This window comes from Trachurus trachurus (assembly GCF_905171665.1).
Source record: "Trachurus trachurus genome assembly, chromosome: 22".
Taxonomy (NCBI): Eukaryota; Metazoa; Chordata; class Actinopteri; order Carangiformes; family Carangidae; genus Trachurus; species Trachurus trachurus.
In genome coordinates this window covers 11,881,750-11,897,509 of record NC_139907.1, presented here as the reverse complement: position 1 = coordinate 11,897,509, position 15,760 = coordinate 11,881,750, and the positions used below count along the sequence as shown (strand labels likewise).

At 40.8% G+C, this 15,760-nt stretch overlaps 1 protein-coding gene across 1 annotated transcript; it reads left to right on the top strand.

Annotated features, from left to right (window-relative positions):
* Nucleotides 1-1,408: 1,408 nt before the first annotated feature.
* Nucleotides 1,409-14,490, top strand: LOC311005384 (interleukin-31 receptor subunit alpha). Its single transcript, XM_083997770.1, has 15 exons — nt 1,409-1,490; nt 3,224-3,362; nt 4,552-4,711; nt 5,835-6,019; nt 6,114-6,277; nt 6,397-6,562; nt 7,250-7,332; nt 7,678-7,909; nt 9,658-9,846; nt 9,947-10,051; nt 11,067-11,213; nt 11,390-11,521; nt 11,931-12,027; nt 12,193-12,274; nt 12,875-14,490. The coding sequence occupies exons 2-15, from the start codon at nt 3,305-3,307 to the stop codon at nt 13,568-13,570; spliced, it is 2,496 nt and encodes an 831-aa protein (XP_083853896.1). The 5' UTR covers nt 1,409-1,490; nt 3,224-3,304; the 3' UTR covers nt 13,571-14,490.
* Nucleotides 14,491-15,760: the final 1,270 nt, after the last annotated feature.

The window sequence follows — 15,760 nt, the reverse complement described above, 5'->3', positions numbered from 1 at the left end:
AAGTTAGTTTTCTTTCTTTTTTAAAATTTCTATTATTATTTATTATATTTATACATTTCTGTCTCTATTCTAGGCAATTGAATCAGATCAACTGGACTTAGTGTTTGTCTTTGAAAGATGAAGCCACTTGGATAAGGGGCTTAACGTCTTCAAAGACAGAAACTAAGTCCAGTTGACTTAATTCAATCACCTGACACCTAGGGATGCCTTTGACCTGGACAAATGAGAATTTGCACAGACATTTTTAATTTTTACTTTCATTTTGCTGTTTTCATGTAAGTTTGGCTACTTTTTCTCCACAGCCCCCAAGCACACCCACCCCAACTTCATCGAAGAGCGCTCGGTGTGCTGGCCCGTCCCCAGATCGGCGAGAAGCTACGTAGCCACCCAGAGGCTCCTGGAGCTGTCCAGCCCTAAAGAGAGGAAGGCTCTGTTCGAGGGATACGACCCCAACGTCATCAGTCGGGCCGCACGCTCTGCCAGCCCGTCGCCTCGGATACAACAACTGTGTCTGCCTCTGCCTCGCAAGTGTAGCTCAAAGTAGAGCTGCTGACGCCACCATGTGACTGGTCCTCTGTCTGAGAAGTGCTGATTGTTTTCCTTTTTCCTCAACCATGAGTGCTGCTGTGATAAAGACTTGTTATGGTGAATGTACAGCGAGTGTATATGACCTTTCTCTTCTGCTCATTGTGATAAAGAGCAATCCTTCTCTTCCTTGGTACCTTTGGGAACTTGTCGGGTCATGTTTGGAATAAAACTGACAGTGGTTTTGAGACATCAAAGCTGCCTTGTGACCTCACCTCACTATACTCAGATCTGTTTAATGTGTGGATAATCCATTTTTAACTGCTTCCACTGTGCTCATTTGTGTCATCAGTAATGATGAATGAGGCAACTTGAAGCCTGATTGCACAGGCGATATAGTTAGATCATGATATAAAAACAAACAGCCAGGGAGATGTTTTGTCGACTGCTGCTGAAATTGCTCTGAGACACCCTGCAGCTCATATCCTGTAGCCATATCCTTTGCTTTTTTTTTAAATTGTTTTTCTCAGTCATTGTTATCTGGTAGACAGCCAGTGAATCGCCCCCAAAGTGAAATGTTGAAATGTGAATGAAACCTCACGCAAAAGATTAATGAAACAAGGAGAAAACACTGTAGGGTCCCATGTGTGCATTGTGTGGTTTATGATCTAATCCAGATTCAACCATGGAGACTTTGCCTATCTACAGTACTATTTTATTGTTATTATTTATAGAATGAAAGTGGAATCATATCCTCATTTCAAGGAATTTTTTTCCATGATCCTTTTGGGGGACTCGGACCCCAGAAGGGCCCCCACCAGACCGGGCCATGGGGCAGAGAGAGAGAGAGAGAGAGATGGGGGCGGACCGGATGAGTGGCGGCTGACGCTGAGAGTCTCTGCTCCGGTGTGGTTGTGCTGGTGGACGGCGTGAGACGCACGCTGTCGCTGCTTCAACTCGCACAGGTAAGTCGACCAGTTTTTTTTTTTTTTTTTTTTTTATTACGCACACATTCCTCAGCCTTTGTGTTTATTGGGAGGTGACAGAGGTGACATCTGTCAAACGGCTCCGTGTGGGATTTTACCGCTGAAAGTCTTGTGCAATCTTTGGCACTGGTTGATAAAGCGCAGGTTGATGTGGAAAGAAACGAGTGTGTGTGGACAGTTCTCAGCTAATCGATGTGTTGTTCAAATGTTGAACAAACTCTGAACTTCAGGCTTCTGTTAGAGCTTTGGTTTCTGTTGTGTGGGGAATTAGCAGCAACTTTTTCACCACTTGACTTTTGTGCACACTGTCGCCTTGTCTTTGATGCAGATTAGTCTAATAATCGATTATGAAACGAACATTGATTGATCATCAGATTGCGTGATTCAAGCCACAACAGTAAAATTAATAAGTGACTTATTGTTGTAGCTGAGATAGTTTGTATTTGTGGCCAATTTTAAGAGTTCATTGTAAATCGTTGATAATTTGATTTAAACTATTTGCACTTTATTTTGCTTTACCTTTTTTTTCTTTTTGGCGTGCTTCAGTCAAAACTGTAAAACCACTCACCTGATTTAATAATTGTGACAGATCAGATCAGTGTATATTGTTGTTTTCATGTTGTTCTTAGTTCACTGGCTCCAGCTTTTAAAATCTCTAAAATGTGAATATGTTTGAATTGTGGGACCAAAAAAGAGGGTTTCTGTGTCGTTTATGAAACTGGCTGATTAATCAAAACTGAAGGGAATGACTCTTGACGCACACCTACAGAGATAGCATTTATTAGTAACCCTAACTCAAACCCACTATTACCATGTAATTAAAATCAGAGGTGGAAGGTGATTAGTATATCAGCTGAATCAATGAAGATAGTATCGTTCTTGTGTATTGCCATTTATATGTTTCATGCAATGACTGTCATCACAATGGATATGACAGTTAACACGAGAGCAAGAAATTTTTGTAAAGCTTGAACCGCTAAGCTTTTTGAGGATTTAAAGTTGAGGGGTGGGTGGGGGAAAAAAAGGGAAACATTGAGAATATTTCTGTTATGTTGTTACACATATTAGCACTATATAAACACTTACTAAATAGTTAACAATCCAAGCAATCAATGCACAGATATAAGGATGTTTTTGACGTCTCATGTAAAGATGTTTTATATAAAGTGTGTTTTCCTAAATTGTCATTAATCTATTTACACCTGCCTACAATTACATTATAACAGCACCAAATATGGGTTGAATTAACACCTCTCTGTCTCTCTGGGTCACAACAGACCATCTGAACACAATTTTACAAAGATAGGATTTAGTGCAGAGCTCTCACTTCATGATTTACACATGCACCCAGTAAGACATCTGCCCTCCATGTTTCACATTTTAGCTTTAAATAGATGGGGAACCAACATGATGCTGGTGAGGTTTATCCTCTAACCAATGGTCTACACCACATTTACACACCCACACCCACTACACCAGAATTTGGACAAAGTGCTGTTTCATATTGGTTAGAGAACATTTGCTATGATGCAAGATGAAACGCTCAGGGCACACGGCCGTGGAGCCCAGAGTGATGAAAAATTAAAACTTGTTTTACCAAGAAGCTATTCTGATGAAATTATGAAATCTAACCACTGCATTGTCACTCTTGAACGTGCTCCGCCCATACTCTTACACAGGATGAATGGACTGCATGGTTCTCTGTTTTTCAGTATGCAGAGTCCTTGTCACTGAGCTGATGTGAGGACGAGGTCGAGGAAGCCTCCAGCGCCCGGAGAGACTGGTCGGTGTTCATGGAGCGGTGTCGGGCCGTGGTGTGGACCTGTCTGCTGGGGGCTGGACTCGCACTGAGTGAGTAATATTCAAAGTGCTCTAACTCTTAATCTAGTCAGACTCAGTGGGGGGAAGCATTGAAATTAAAGTGAGAATATAAATCACTGGAAGAGGAATATGATTGCCATTGATTGTATTGAGTGCCTTCATTACTATTATAATGAAGAAACATGTCCTCCACTGGAGCGATGTGACTCACTGTTGTGTTTTTAATGCAGGAGCTCTGTGTTACTACAGACAAATCAGGTTTTGGGATTCACACACCACACACACATTTGCCCATGTAGACTTTAAAGGCATTTTAACTACCTTCAGCCCATTGTTTTGGTTTTCTAGCTGATGACTAAACTGCAACAGTAGACAAACATATCAGTGATAAATCTTTATAAATCCACTGTACATAGCCTGCTCACCATATAGCATAATATTAAGCAGCTAGTAGGCTATATTACTTTAGGAGTACAGTAGGTGGGGAGCAACATAACTGTAAAATCAGAGTGAATTTTGGATTTACATTCATCAATATGAGCCAGAAATGTGACTCCCAAAATGTATGTGAAATGCTGGCACGTTGGCACATGAGTAAACATGTTGCTAAGTGTGCATGGTTGATGTTTAATCAACTACAAAGGTCTGTCCTCATGGTGCTAGAACATTTTTAGGGACTTTGTGAGATTCATTTGTACCTTTCTTGAATGTAACAGCAGAATGTTTTATATTTCCCACGGCTGCTAAAAATTGAAATGTTACATAAATGCAAAAAAAAGAAAGAAAAAAACGACAGCTACATATAAGAACGAAGTAGGTATTCAAACTATGTCAGACCAAGTATAATCATGTTGATCAACCAAAGGAAGCTGAGCTAACATCTTGTACCATCTTGTCTGAGTTTCTGTTTAAATCACAAACCATACAGAGACTTCTGCCTATAAATATTAAATTATAATTATCTGACAAGATAAATCACATGTTTCTGATGTGGTTTAATTGTTTTTGAATAAAGTTTTAATAAGTTTGCACGGCTTAGAGGTAGTTTAATAATTTTCCTTTCCGTCTCCTTTTTTCATTACAATTATTTTCTGCCAGTGACGTATTTCCAGATGGTGCATTTCTGAAATAGCCTGTTTTCTTTTCACCTCGAACAAAATACTTATTGAGCAGTACCTGCCTCTTCATGCCGTTAACGCCGGCCTCTCTCCATCTTTAGTCTTCCCTCCGGTCTTGTCCAACACGACCTCCAGGGCTTCTCTGATACCGCCGCAGCTGATTGACTGTGTGTTCCTCAATCGGGCCAATGTCACCTGCCGCTGGGAGGCTGCTGACACGTCGACAACTCACTACACTCTGCAAATTCAAAAGAGACCCGGGTGAGACAAATATACCTTAGCTTTAATATCTTTGGAGTGATGGAGGTGTGTTATTTCATCACTAAGCACCTGTTTTACTGGAGTCAAAGAAGATTTGGTTTCTCAGCTTGATGGTTGATTTTAAATGTTGCTGCTTTTTCACAGTTATTGCAAGTCAAGTTTCTTTGAAATTGAATTTGAAATATGTGCAACCAATCATTTTGCAACATTTTGTGTGAAAGATGACAGATTGTCTATTATCAGTATTGAGACATCAAGTTACTAGAGAGAGGATGACAAACTGTTTTAATATGAACTTTGCTGCAGACTTCAGACTTTGTCTAGAGCTGAAGAAACGTTTTTAGTGCATCGTCAACAGGATACACTGATATTGTCTTAGATGTACTTCTGATTTTTGTTTCTTAACAGTCTTTTCACACCTTTAAAACCTGCAGCGAACAGAGTGGTTTCCTTTAAAGTCTAGTGTACTAAACTGAAACTGAACACGAGACCTCAGAAAATGCAGCTAGACCAACAACTTGTCATTACAACATGCTGCAGCCGTTGTGTAATCTGCAGTATGACCAGTCCAATTGTTTTAGTCGAGCCAGCAATGCCAAACCGTTGTGATTTTGCATATGACCAGGCCTTGCAAAAATCATTGTTATTTACAAATGCAAATTCTCAGCCTTATAATTATCTTTCAATCTCTCCATGCGTGTGTGAGGCTTTGATGCTCAGCGATAAGAATCACACTGTTGCCACGCTAGGCATCTGTTTGTTGGTGACTTGATGTCTTGTCTTTTGTGTGTCCTCTGTTTTTGAACAAGGTCGTGTTCGTGACTGCACATGCAAATGTGCACACAGAAATATCTGAAACACGCACATGAGATTTATCTGTTGGGGTTTGTATTGTATTGAATTGAATTCCTTTATTGTCTTTGTACAAGGTAGAATGAAATTCGTAGTGCAATGACTCCAAAAAATGCCAATAAATAAGAGAGATAAAAAGAGTCCTTGTGGTTTTTGTATCTGTTTGTGTGCATGTTGACTGTTGTGCCTAGAGATAAGACAGGGAGTAAGATAAATATTGGTGTGTATTTACGGGTTTGTCTTTCTCTTTTTACATGAACGTGGGGATTAGTTGGCCTAATCCCTTAACTAAGAAAAGCTCTCAGAAGCCATTCACCTGCACCACATCTGGCACCAGCTGCACGGCGAGTATCAACGCATCGTCGGTGAGATTTGTGTTCTGTGTCACTGTCACAGCACACGCTCCAAACCACAACGTGTCATCAGATCCTCGATGTCAGCGTGGTCGGATCGAAGGTGAGGCTGGTGTGCACGTTTCATACTCGTAACGCTCATCTTTCGTCTCTTGTTCCCTCCTCACTCCTCTCTCTCTCTCCCCCGTCTCTTGCAGTGATGTTGCCTCCAGTGACGCTGAGAAGTGTGAATCCAGTCCACGGGAAACCTCGGTGTCTGAACGTCACCTGGGAGCGCACCTTGGCTGTTTTCCCCGTGTCAGACTCTGAAATCAGAGATGGAACGCTGAATTCCCAAATCGAGTTCACACCAGTGGGCCAGGTCAGCAAGATTTCTTGATATCATGTTCTATCTTGCACCTGACAAAAATAAAAACAGGTGGAATAAATGAAACGTGTGGTTTCTTCACCTTCCTTCTACCTTTCCTCTGTCGCCTGCAGCTCGATGTCCAGGTGAACAATTTGACAGAGGGCAACTACAGCTTCCTGGTTTGTCTCTTCAGACCCGACACGACTTACAGCGTCAGGCTCCGTCACCGCTACCAGGGCCCACGGAGCCCCTGGAGCCCATGGAGCAACGCACTGCAGGGACGGACAGCAGAGGACGGTGAGACTACGACATAGAGTTGACTAACTTTGATGCTGACCTGGATGGATTCAAGTCCCCATTGGTTAGAGTTACACTTACAAACAAGTAAATACAGACAAAACTCAAATCTAAATTCATCCCCAACCATTGGCCACGTGCTGATGGGTGAAGCACTGGTCTGTTTAGAAAGCAAACAAACCTGCTGAGGTGCCTTTGAGCAAGATACAGAGTCTTTGTTGGAGGATTGATACCAGAAACATATGAGGACCAAATAACTCTGCAATAAAATGATAAGATAGAAACATAGGTAAGACTTTCTTCTGTCGTTCTGGGAGGGTCTCCGTTTGTTCCCAGGTGAGCAGATGTACAGATCTTCTGGAGCTTCATCCAGAGCTCAGAGATTCTTCTGCTCCAAACAACAAACCAGTGTGACACAGTGAAAACAACTTCTACGAGGCGTTAACACATATGTAGACCATATGGACAAACTCCCATCATTACCCCAGGATCTTTGCAAGAGTTGCGAGTTCACGGACACGGCCCCAAACAGATGTGTTTCTCTCTTTTGGTGTCAGTGTCGGGGTTTCTGGTGTATTTGTTCAGCTGTTTGTTGGGGATGAGCAGAGTTGTGTATGCAAAACGCAGAAAAACACACATTCAGACGGTGTATTTCTGTTTGTCCTCTCTCTCTCTCCCGTCTGACAGCTCCGTCGGCAGCGCCAGCATTTTGGAGACGATTGAAACAACCAGATAAAAGTGGGTGGAGGCTCGTCTCACTTCTCTGGAAGGTGTGTGTGTGTGTGTGTGTTCAATTGTGTGTAAAATTTGAGTCATGAACTCACATGTAATATTTTCTGACTATCAGTTTGAGCTTTGCAGATCTGCAGTTTAATAACTTCTGGGTTTGATTAGTTTTTAATCAACATCTACTCAGGAACTGTCTCTAATTTGTTTTTATGTCTCATTGAAATGACTCTTTTATTGCGCAGTGTGTTTGAAAAAAGACACAACTAAAACGTAATACAATGTTTATATAACACAGTAGTCTTATTAATTCTCCGTCTCCTCATTGAGCCTCACTTTGATTTTCTCTTTTCTCTTTTCCCACATGGTTTCATCTTGACGTCGTTCAGCCCTTGCCTCACTCTCTGGCCAACGGTAGAGTTTCGTTCTACAATGTCACCTGTCAGACAGACGGTGCTGACGTTCTCGATGATCATGGGAGCTGCAGAGATTTGCATGACACAAATTTGTCCTGTAGTCTGCTTCTCCCTGCTGAGCGCTGCTCCTGCACTCTGACAGTCTCCAACTCTGCCGGGACCTCTCCAGAAACACGGATATGGTTCCTAGGAGCCTCTGAGACAGGTAGGGCCTCACTTATCCTCATCATGACTCATGAGGAACGTCACGTCCAATCTTATGAATCCAAAGTCTCTCAAAATGTATATTTGTTGAGATCAAACAGGTTTTCACCTCTGATTGGCAACAAATGGAGGAAAAATAAAAGATAAAGTGTTTTACTAAGGTGTAGTTCACCTTACGAGGACACTTTATAGCCTGTGTTTGTTGTAAACCAAAACATAAACATCTTTGTTAGTTTCACACCAGTGTAATCGTCACTGTCATTGTTTTCATTTCAAATACACAGCAAAAGATGTGTTGAGGTGAGGTGTGATCAGGCACACTGGTCTGTTGAGGCAGTGAAAAAGGGATTGACCAATAAAAAACTGGTCTGTGGTCAGTAAGTAAGAGAGGCCTTTATTGTTACTGCATTAAAAATACAATGACATTGCAACTGCCCATCACAGTGGTGGTGGCACACATACTTAAAATCATACAAATCATAAGAGCAGGAAAACAAACAAAAAAACATATCAAACATAGACACATAGAGCATAAAAACAAAGGACGGGGTAGGTTAAAAGAGGATAAGGAGACAAATACAACATGGCAGGTTACGTGGGATAAAGTGCCTGTGCATGTGCTTGTAAGTGGTGGTGGATGTGGGTGTATGGAGGAGTTGTGCAATTAGTTGAGAGTGTGGATGGCTTTGGGGAAAAAACTGTGCAAGAGAAGCAGTGATGCAGTATTGATGTTGTCAAGCCAGTAATATGTATTTGCACAACGCACACACACTTGGTCGGTTACACACAAGTAATGTGTGTGTATGTGCGGACACTGAGTTTCTTGTTTGGATACAGCAGGTGGAACAGACCGGAACATACATGTTATGTGTATGTGTTGTATGTGTCGTGGATGTCTCATGAATATGAATGATGCTCTGCTACCTGGAAAATCCACCAAAGTGTTTCTCATTCATGAAAATGAGAGCACGAGAGAAGGGGAAATGACACAGAGGACCTGTGTTTACGGCATGTTACATCAAAAAATAACTCCCATGAATAATTAAGAAACTGATTCTAAACATGGGGTGAAACATCCACCTTTTACAGTGACCCTTTTTTCTCCCATTAAATTTGTGAAAGTGGATGTAGATGTGCTCTAAATGCCACTTGGTCTGTTCAAGTAGAAGCCATTTGCATCTTTACTTTTCTAAATTTCCAAAGCTGACAATGCAGTAATCAAAGCTGCCGTGTTCCTTCAAGGACTCTTTGGTCTTCCCGCCTGTCTCTCTCTTTGTGTGTTCAGCACAGAAGAGCGTGACAATGCGAATGTCCTTGAGGAGAAAACAAGTGGAAAGATGCTTTCAAGCAGCGAGCGACGTGTGTGTCATTGCTGTGGTTTTTTCACCTGCTGGTTGTAGCCTCAGAGAGAGGGGTGTGCCAAACAAGCGCAGACAAGTGACAACTAATAATCACAACAGTGCGGCTACATTTAGGTTGACAAACATCCCAAAAATTCAGGACCACTAAAACAGGTTTTGGCTCAACTTCAAGTCTGTGGAGCAACGTGGAGCAGGTGAAAACACTTCTGATTTTGACACAGTTTGGCTAAATGACAACTGCCAAGTAGAAACTGGTTTGAATCTGTGTTTTTTATCATTTGTATTCAAAGTAAAAACAATTAAACAAACAAAATATGCATTTTCAGATTATTTGCTCTACTTTCAGGCATTTGTTTTCACTGGGCCCAAATTTGTCTTTTTTGTCCAGAGCCGCCCGCCCCGCCCCAAATCACTGCAACCCCACTGGACGACAACAGCTTAGATGTCAGCTGGACGGCTCCGGCTGATCGATCAGCGGGCGGCTTCGTCGTGGAGTGGTTTGCAGTCAGAGAGAAGAGCAGCAGCGTCCTGCATTGGGAGAAGGTGAACGGCTCCTGTACAGCACTCGTCATCACAGGTAGTACAAAAGCATGCAGCGGATAAATGTGCGAAACATGATGTTGTGCTGGAGTATTTGAACAAATTTTGTTTTTTTTTCATATCTTTGTGTTGTTTAGAGGGAGTGGAGCCACTGGAGCTTTACGCTGTTTCTGTCAAAGCGCTGTATGGTGGGCGGGTGGCGGGGAGAGCGGGGACGCTGTATATTTATACACGCCAAGGAGGTACATAATCTGTTTGTCTCATTCCAAGCTCTGAAAAAGCGAATGTATCTTGGGTAACACTTTACTTGACGCCTATCTCTATAACACATTATAACCATACTTATAATGAGTTATAATGCAGTTATAGCACTGTATAACTATAATTATAAACACTCATAAATTATCATAATGATTTATAACAATAAGCATAACACACTATAAAGCATTTTATCATGACTTATACATGAGTGTTTATAACTATAGTTATACAGTGTTATAACTGCATTATACCTCATTATAAGTATGGCGTCAAGTAAAGTGTTACCATATCTTGTTATTGTCAACAAACTGTTGCAGCCCTAAACCTGAAGGCACCAAGTTTTTTCCTGTTGGAGATAACATCTTGAAAAAAGGAGGCCACATATATATTCCAAATCAGCAGCATCAGTAACATGGTGGTTTATATTTAATCTGCGTGTCAGTGGTGGTGCGGTGTAATCAGAGATGTGTGCATGGCATGCATAGAGACCGGCTGACATAAACCGATGTGAAACGCTGTTGTCAGTTTGACACTGGAGGTGATGGTGGGCTGTGGGCGGGGTCGGGGACGCTCTGCTCTCCTAACTGGGAGTGTGCTGATCAGAATCTGCTGCAGGTGATGTTGAGACTTGGTTTGATTACTTCACACAACTTCACTTCACACAACCCCATGTCCAAAAAAACTAACTAACAAAAAAAACAAAAACAGGATTAACTGGATTATTTCAGCCTGCAAATTATTCTGCACAGGTGTGTGAGAAAAACAACAATGATTGTGTTTAATCATTTATGAAAAATATCCTCACAAGCCAAGGTCATGTCTGTCTTCATTTATCAGACAAGGCAGGAAGGAACTCCTGGGTGTGTTGACACAAACCTTATCAGATCAGTTGATGTTAAAGACTGATATACATTAAGCCTTGTAACCATGGTCTGTAGCTCACACGCATCTTCACCTTCATCTTCATCTCCATCCGTCCTCTCTCTGTCCTCGTAGTCCCCTCAGCTGGTCCTGATGTGAAGGTGCTGAAGATCTCCGGTGGGCAGGTGGAGCTGGGCTGGAGTCTGGTGCCGGTGGAGGAGCATCACGGCTTCATCCGCAGCTACACACTCCACTACGGTGCAGAAAACCAAGCAGACAGGAGTGAGTCATACAGTAAAATAAATGTTAAAGGTTCACGGATTATGTGCATAGGCTGCTTCCTGTCACATCCTCATATGTTGCTCCCCAAAACCACATTTACAGTTTTGTCTTTGTATCACATTTAGTTCATCTGACTAACACTGACAGTGACAATGTACTTTTTCTTGTTTATTCAGGCGAGTCTGTGCCTGGTCATGTTCACCATTTTTCCCTGGGGAACCTGTTGCCTGGTAACTACCACATCTTCATGCAGGCCAACACTGACGCTGGACCTGGAGTAGCTGGGACCGGAATTAACGTACGCATAGGTAGAGAACACACACACACACACACACACAGATGCAACTTACAGATGGAAAGTTTAATTTGTCTGTTATGTAGATTATATACTGTTTTTTTTTAACTTCATTTTTATTTATTTTTTCACATGACAAGTCCATTTCCCTTCATATACATTTTCCCCTTTTTACAGCTGCACATTATCTTAACACTTATAATCAAAAGTTGTGTAATAAAGCAGTACGATAAAATAATAGAACATTGGATCAATTACACAGATTTAAAGTGAGAAGAACACAAGAAAAAGAAAGGAAGATAAATAATTGAATATAATAAAAATAATGATAATATTGTTAATTATAATAATTTGAAGGAAACATTATGTAGATTATATTTTTAACTTAATACGTGTGTATGTGTGTGTGCCTGTGTGTGAAGATTCAGATGAAGTCTCGATCGTGATGTACGCCGCCCTCCCCTTCATACTGACGTTGCTGGCGCTGGTACTGATGGTCGGCCTGGCACAGAACAAGATGTAAGATCTCTGCTATGTACCAGAGACACAACACGAGCACAAACACACACCTGGCGTCCTCGGAGCTCACTGTCCTGTTTCCTACTGAGTCACTGTCCTACCTCTGTCTGTTGTAAAATATGCATCCTCCCTCTGTGCTGTTTCTCCGTATGTGTAACTTCACAGGGTGAAACAGAAGCTGTGTCAGTTTGTACCTGATCCCTCCAACAGCAGTCTGGCCCACTGGACCCCAGTTACCACCTTAGAGGTAACACAGGACCCTTTCCCATCAGCCCCGTCAAAATCTGGAAATATTATGTTTTTATTATCAACAAATCCCAAAAAATGAACAATGATTGATCTACTGACCTTAGAAGTGTCTGTGTATCTAAAGCCTAATATAATGTGCTGTATGCCACAAAAATGAGATGCAGCATTGTCATTTGGAGCTTTTATCTTATAAACACATTTTGGACAATAAACATTCTGTGAAGATGCAGATCTTTCAAAAGCAGGTTCAAGGCATTGCATAGTCATTTCAGCCACAACAAAACCATTGTGCACCCAGTGTAAACATTACAGAACCATGGATGAATGTTTTAATTTAAATTCATGAGTAAATTATTGAATTTATTCATAAGCCATGAAAATATAACTAGCCTACATAATATACAGTATAATATATAGGCATATAAGTTTGTTTTTGTGCCAAACCCATAAGGTCTTCTACACAGTATTTCAAAACCTGTTTCTCAGTACTTCAAGAAATATGTATTATTTGTTTATGAAGAAACTGAAGAAATTAATGATTTAAAACATCTTTAGACTCAATGTTGAATGATTAGTTTTTGGTGTTTTTTCTCCTCAGACTGTGGAGCAGACTTCAGTGCTGGAGAAGCCTGAGATTCAGTTACCTGAAGTTATTCTGCTCAGTGACAGTGAGCTGCAGAAGACCTCTGACCAGGATCAGACCGTGAACTTTGACCTCCAGTCATATTCCTGCCACGAGGTCGCTCCACTCCCTCTCTCAGGGTCACCAGTCAAGTGTCCAGCCTCCGACACTTACCTCCGACCCCCCAGCCCCTCCATCTACTCCGATGTCGTCTTCTCTCAGACTCTCTCCGATCCTCCTCCACCCGTCCTGGTCCCCACTTACCGCCAGTTCAGTGACTGGCAGCACGGCACTGTCAGCTACAGAGACAGTGAGACACCTGAGTGCAGGACGACAGATGCTCCACAAGAGGGCAGCAGCTCCACAGGACTGGACCCATCGCTTCCTCCTCCTACAGATGAACTGACAACTTACAGTCTTTCCCTGAAACAGCATCAAAGCCCCTTCTCCCTCTCCGACCTCAGCAGCGTCTTTCCATCCTTTGCTGAGGCCGATTCACCCAAACAACTTTTTCAAAGCGACTTTAACTCAGTCCTGTCGTCGCTCACACCGGACATCTTCACCCAACCCAGCGCTCCATCTGACAGTTTCATGTCTTTTCTTCCTCGTGTTTTTGTGGATTTCTCCTACTGTCCTGTGGAGCAGGACCCTCACATCCACCCTGCCGTGTAGTTTACTTGTCTCCTTTGAGCTCGTCGTTCTTTCACACTTTCAAATCACAGTTTATCAGACACAGATTTTGTATTTCATTTTTGACAGATTCTTTGTGATTGTCTGCATTACTTATTGTAAATATCAAAAAGTGACAAAATCCATGTAACATACCAGCATCTTTAAGTGAATAATTAATATTTCAGATGAGTTGTTATACCAAGATAAGCTAACACACTGCACATAAGGACCAATTAAAGTTATTATATTTTGTATGTGTCTGATACATTATAAATGCATTAATGTGTGTTTTTGATCTTACACTGTTGTAGTCTGTAAGTCTGAGCCATAACCTGAATGAAGAGGAATGTAAATAACATGAAACGCAGGCTGTTACATGCTTGTCTGTACACACTGTAGCTAATACAGATGTTTGTGATTTATTCAGAGCACCTTTATTAATGAATGCGCTATTGTACAGTTAGAAGCAACTTGTGTCATTAATGAGAGCTTTACATTTGAGATTTATGGGGTTCTATGTTGTAATGTGTGTGAATTTTTACCAGCTCAAAAGTAAACTAACTGCAAACACCAGTTAGACCGGGTGCCAGTGAACGATATTTAATATCTTTGTATTTTTATCTATTATTCACCTTTTGGTCAGTAGCAGGCACTTCCTCTCATTGATGCAGATAATTATGAATGTTGCACTTGGCTCATTACTTTGGTTTCTAGTAGATATTTGCAGTTTGATCAGGGAGTTCTTGGCCTCTGTAGCGTCCTGTTATTCAGCTCATGATTCAGACTCATTTTACAGCCAAAATGCTGTTAACTGGAATTCAGATTTACAATGAGCCACCTTTGTAACAGTGAAAAAAACTGTGATTTCTAAAGCGCTTTTCACTTTATTTTTATGTTTTAGCATTAATAGCACTTAAATGCACAATAAACTATTTATTATTATTATTATTATTATTATTATTATTATTATTATTATTATTATTATTATTATTATTATTATTAATATTATGATTATTATTAACATTCAAACATTACATATGATTTCTTGTTTAGACTAATTTTCTCTTTTGTAAAATGTTTGCTTGAAGTTGTGTTATTAGCCAGACAGATCGCATCTTCTCGACTGAGCAGCTTACTACTGTGTGTGTGCAAATGTTTTGCATGAAACACTGACATGTCCACATGTGTGAAGTAGATCTATGGAAGCTTACTTATTCCACAAAAAGAAAATTAAAAGAAAACTCATGTTAAGTCAGAATAATTATTAAATATATTGGCTTTTATTTCACAAAATGAAATTATACATGATCATCTTAGAAATGTAAAGTTCAGATTATGCTAAATGTTTCCACTTAAGATCTATTCTACTGATCTGATCAACTCAAGGGCAGATGATTAAACACAAGTTCATCGAACTCTAACGTAAAAATCTGAATGATTGAAATTTCCTCATAACATCCAATGTCACCTGTTATTTTACTCACAGGTTCTAGCAGCTAAATTCTGCTATCTGCTGGCAGGTCAGGGTTGATCGAGATTTATTTTCTGTGACACATATTTCTGCTCATACAAACCCCCCGGTGGACGGGTTTTATCGGATTGGGAGGGGGCAAGTGGTACAATGATGCTGTTAAAATTGGGCCACATTTGGCTTTTTCCGCCAGTAAACTGGGAAATGGGAAATGGTAGCAGTGGAATTACGCTGAGTTCGGGAGCCTGGAGAAAAGACAAATCCTTTTTGACTTTTTCAAATTCTTACATAAATGTCCATCTTGTTACTCACACTTATTCATCCTGGTGAATGTGTGTGTGTGTGTGTGTAATGTAAACACACTGTAAAAAAACAAAAAACAAAAAAAAAACTACATGTCCTGCACAAAACAGAACAGTCATCTTTTAATGTAAGGATGGTGTCTTCGTTTCCTGGTCTACATGCACATCCAGTCAATTGGCTTCTTATAACCAGATGTAGCTACAGCCTCTCACACGTTAGCAACAAATAGCAAAGGCAATCTTATTAACAATATTGAATTAGGGGGCAGTGTTTACTGGACTGTGACCTTTCTATATTAAAAAAAAAAGAAGTTATGATATTATTTTCATTTCCCTACTTTTCTGTTCCACATTAACCCTGAATTTCCCAGCTTAAGTTACCAGTTACATTTCAGATAAAGCCGTACTTCCGTTAAA

Coding starts and splice junctions, on each gene's coding strand:
- LOC311005384 (XM_083997770.1), top strand. CDS start 3,305: ATGGAGCGGTGTCGGGCCGTGGTGTGGACCTGTCTGCTGGGGGCTGGA. Junction 3,363..4,551: donor GGGGGCTGGACTCGCACTGA/GTGAGTAATATT, acceptor CTCCATCTTTAG/TCTTCCCTCCGGTCTTGTCC. Junction 10,052..11,066: donor TATTTATACACGCCAAGGAG/GTACATAATCTG, acceptor CTGTCCTCGTAG/TCCCCTCAGCTGGTCCTGAT.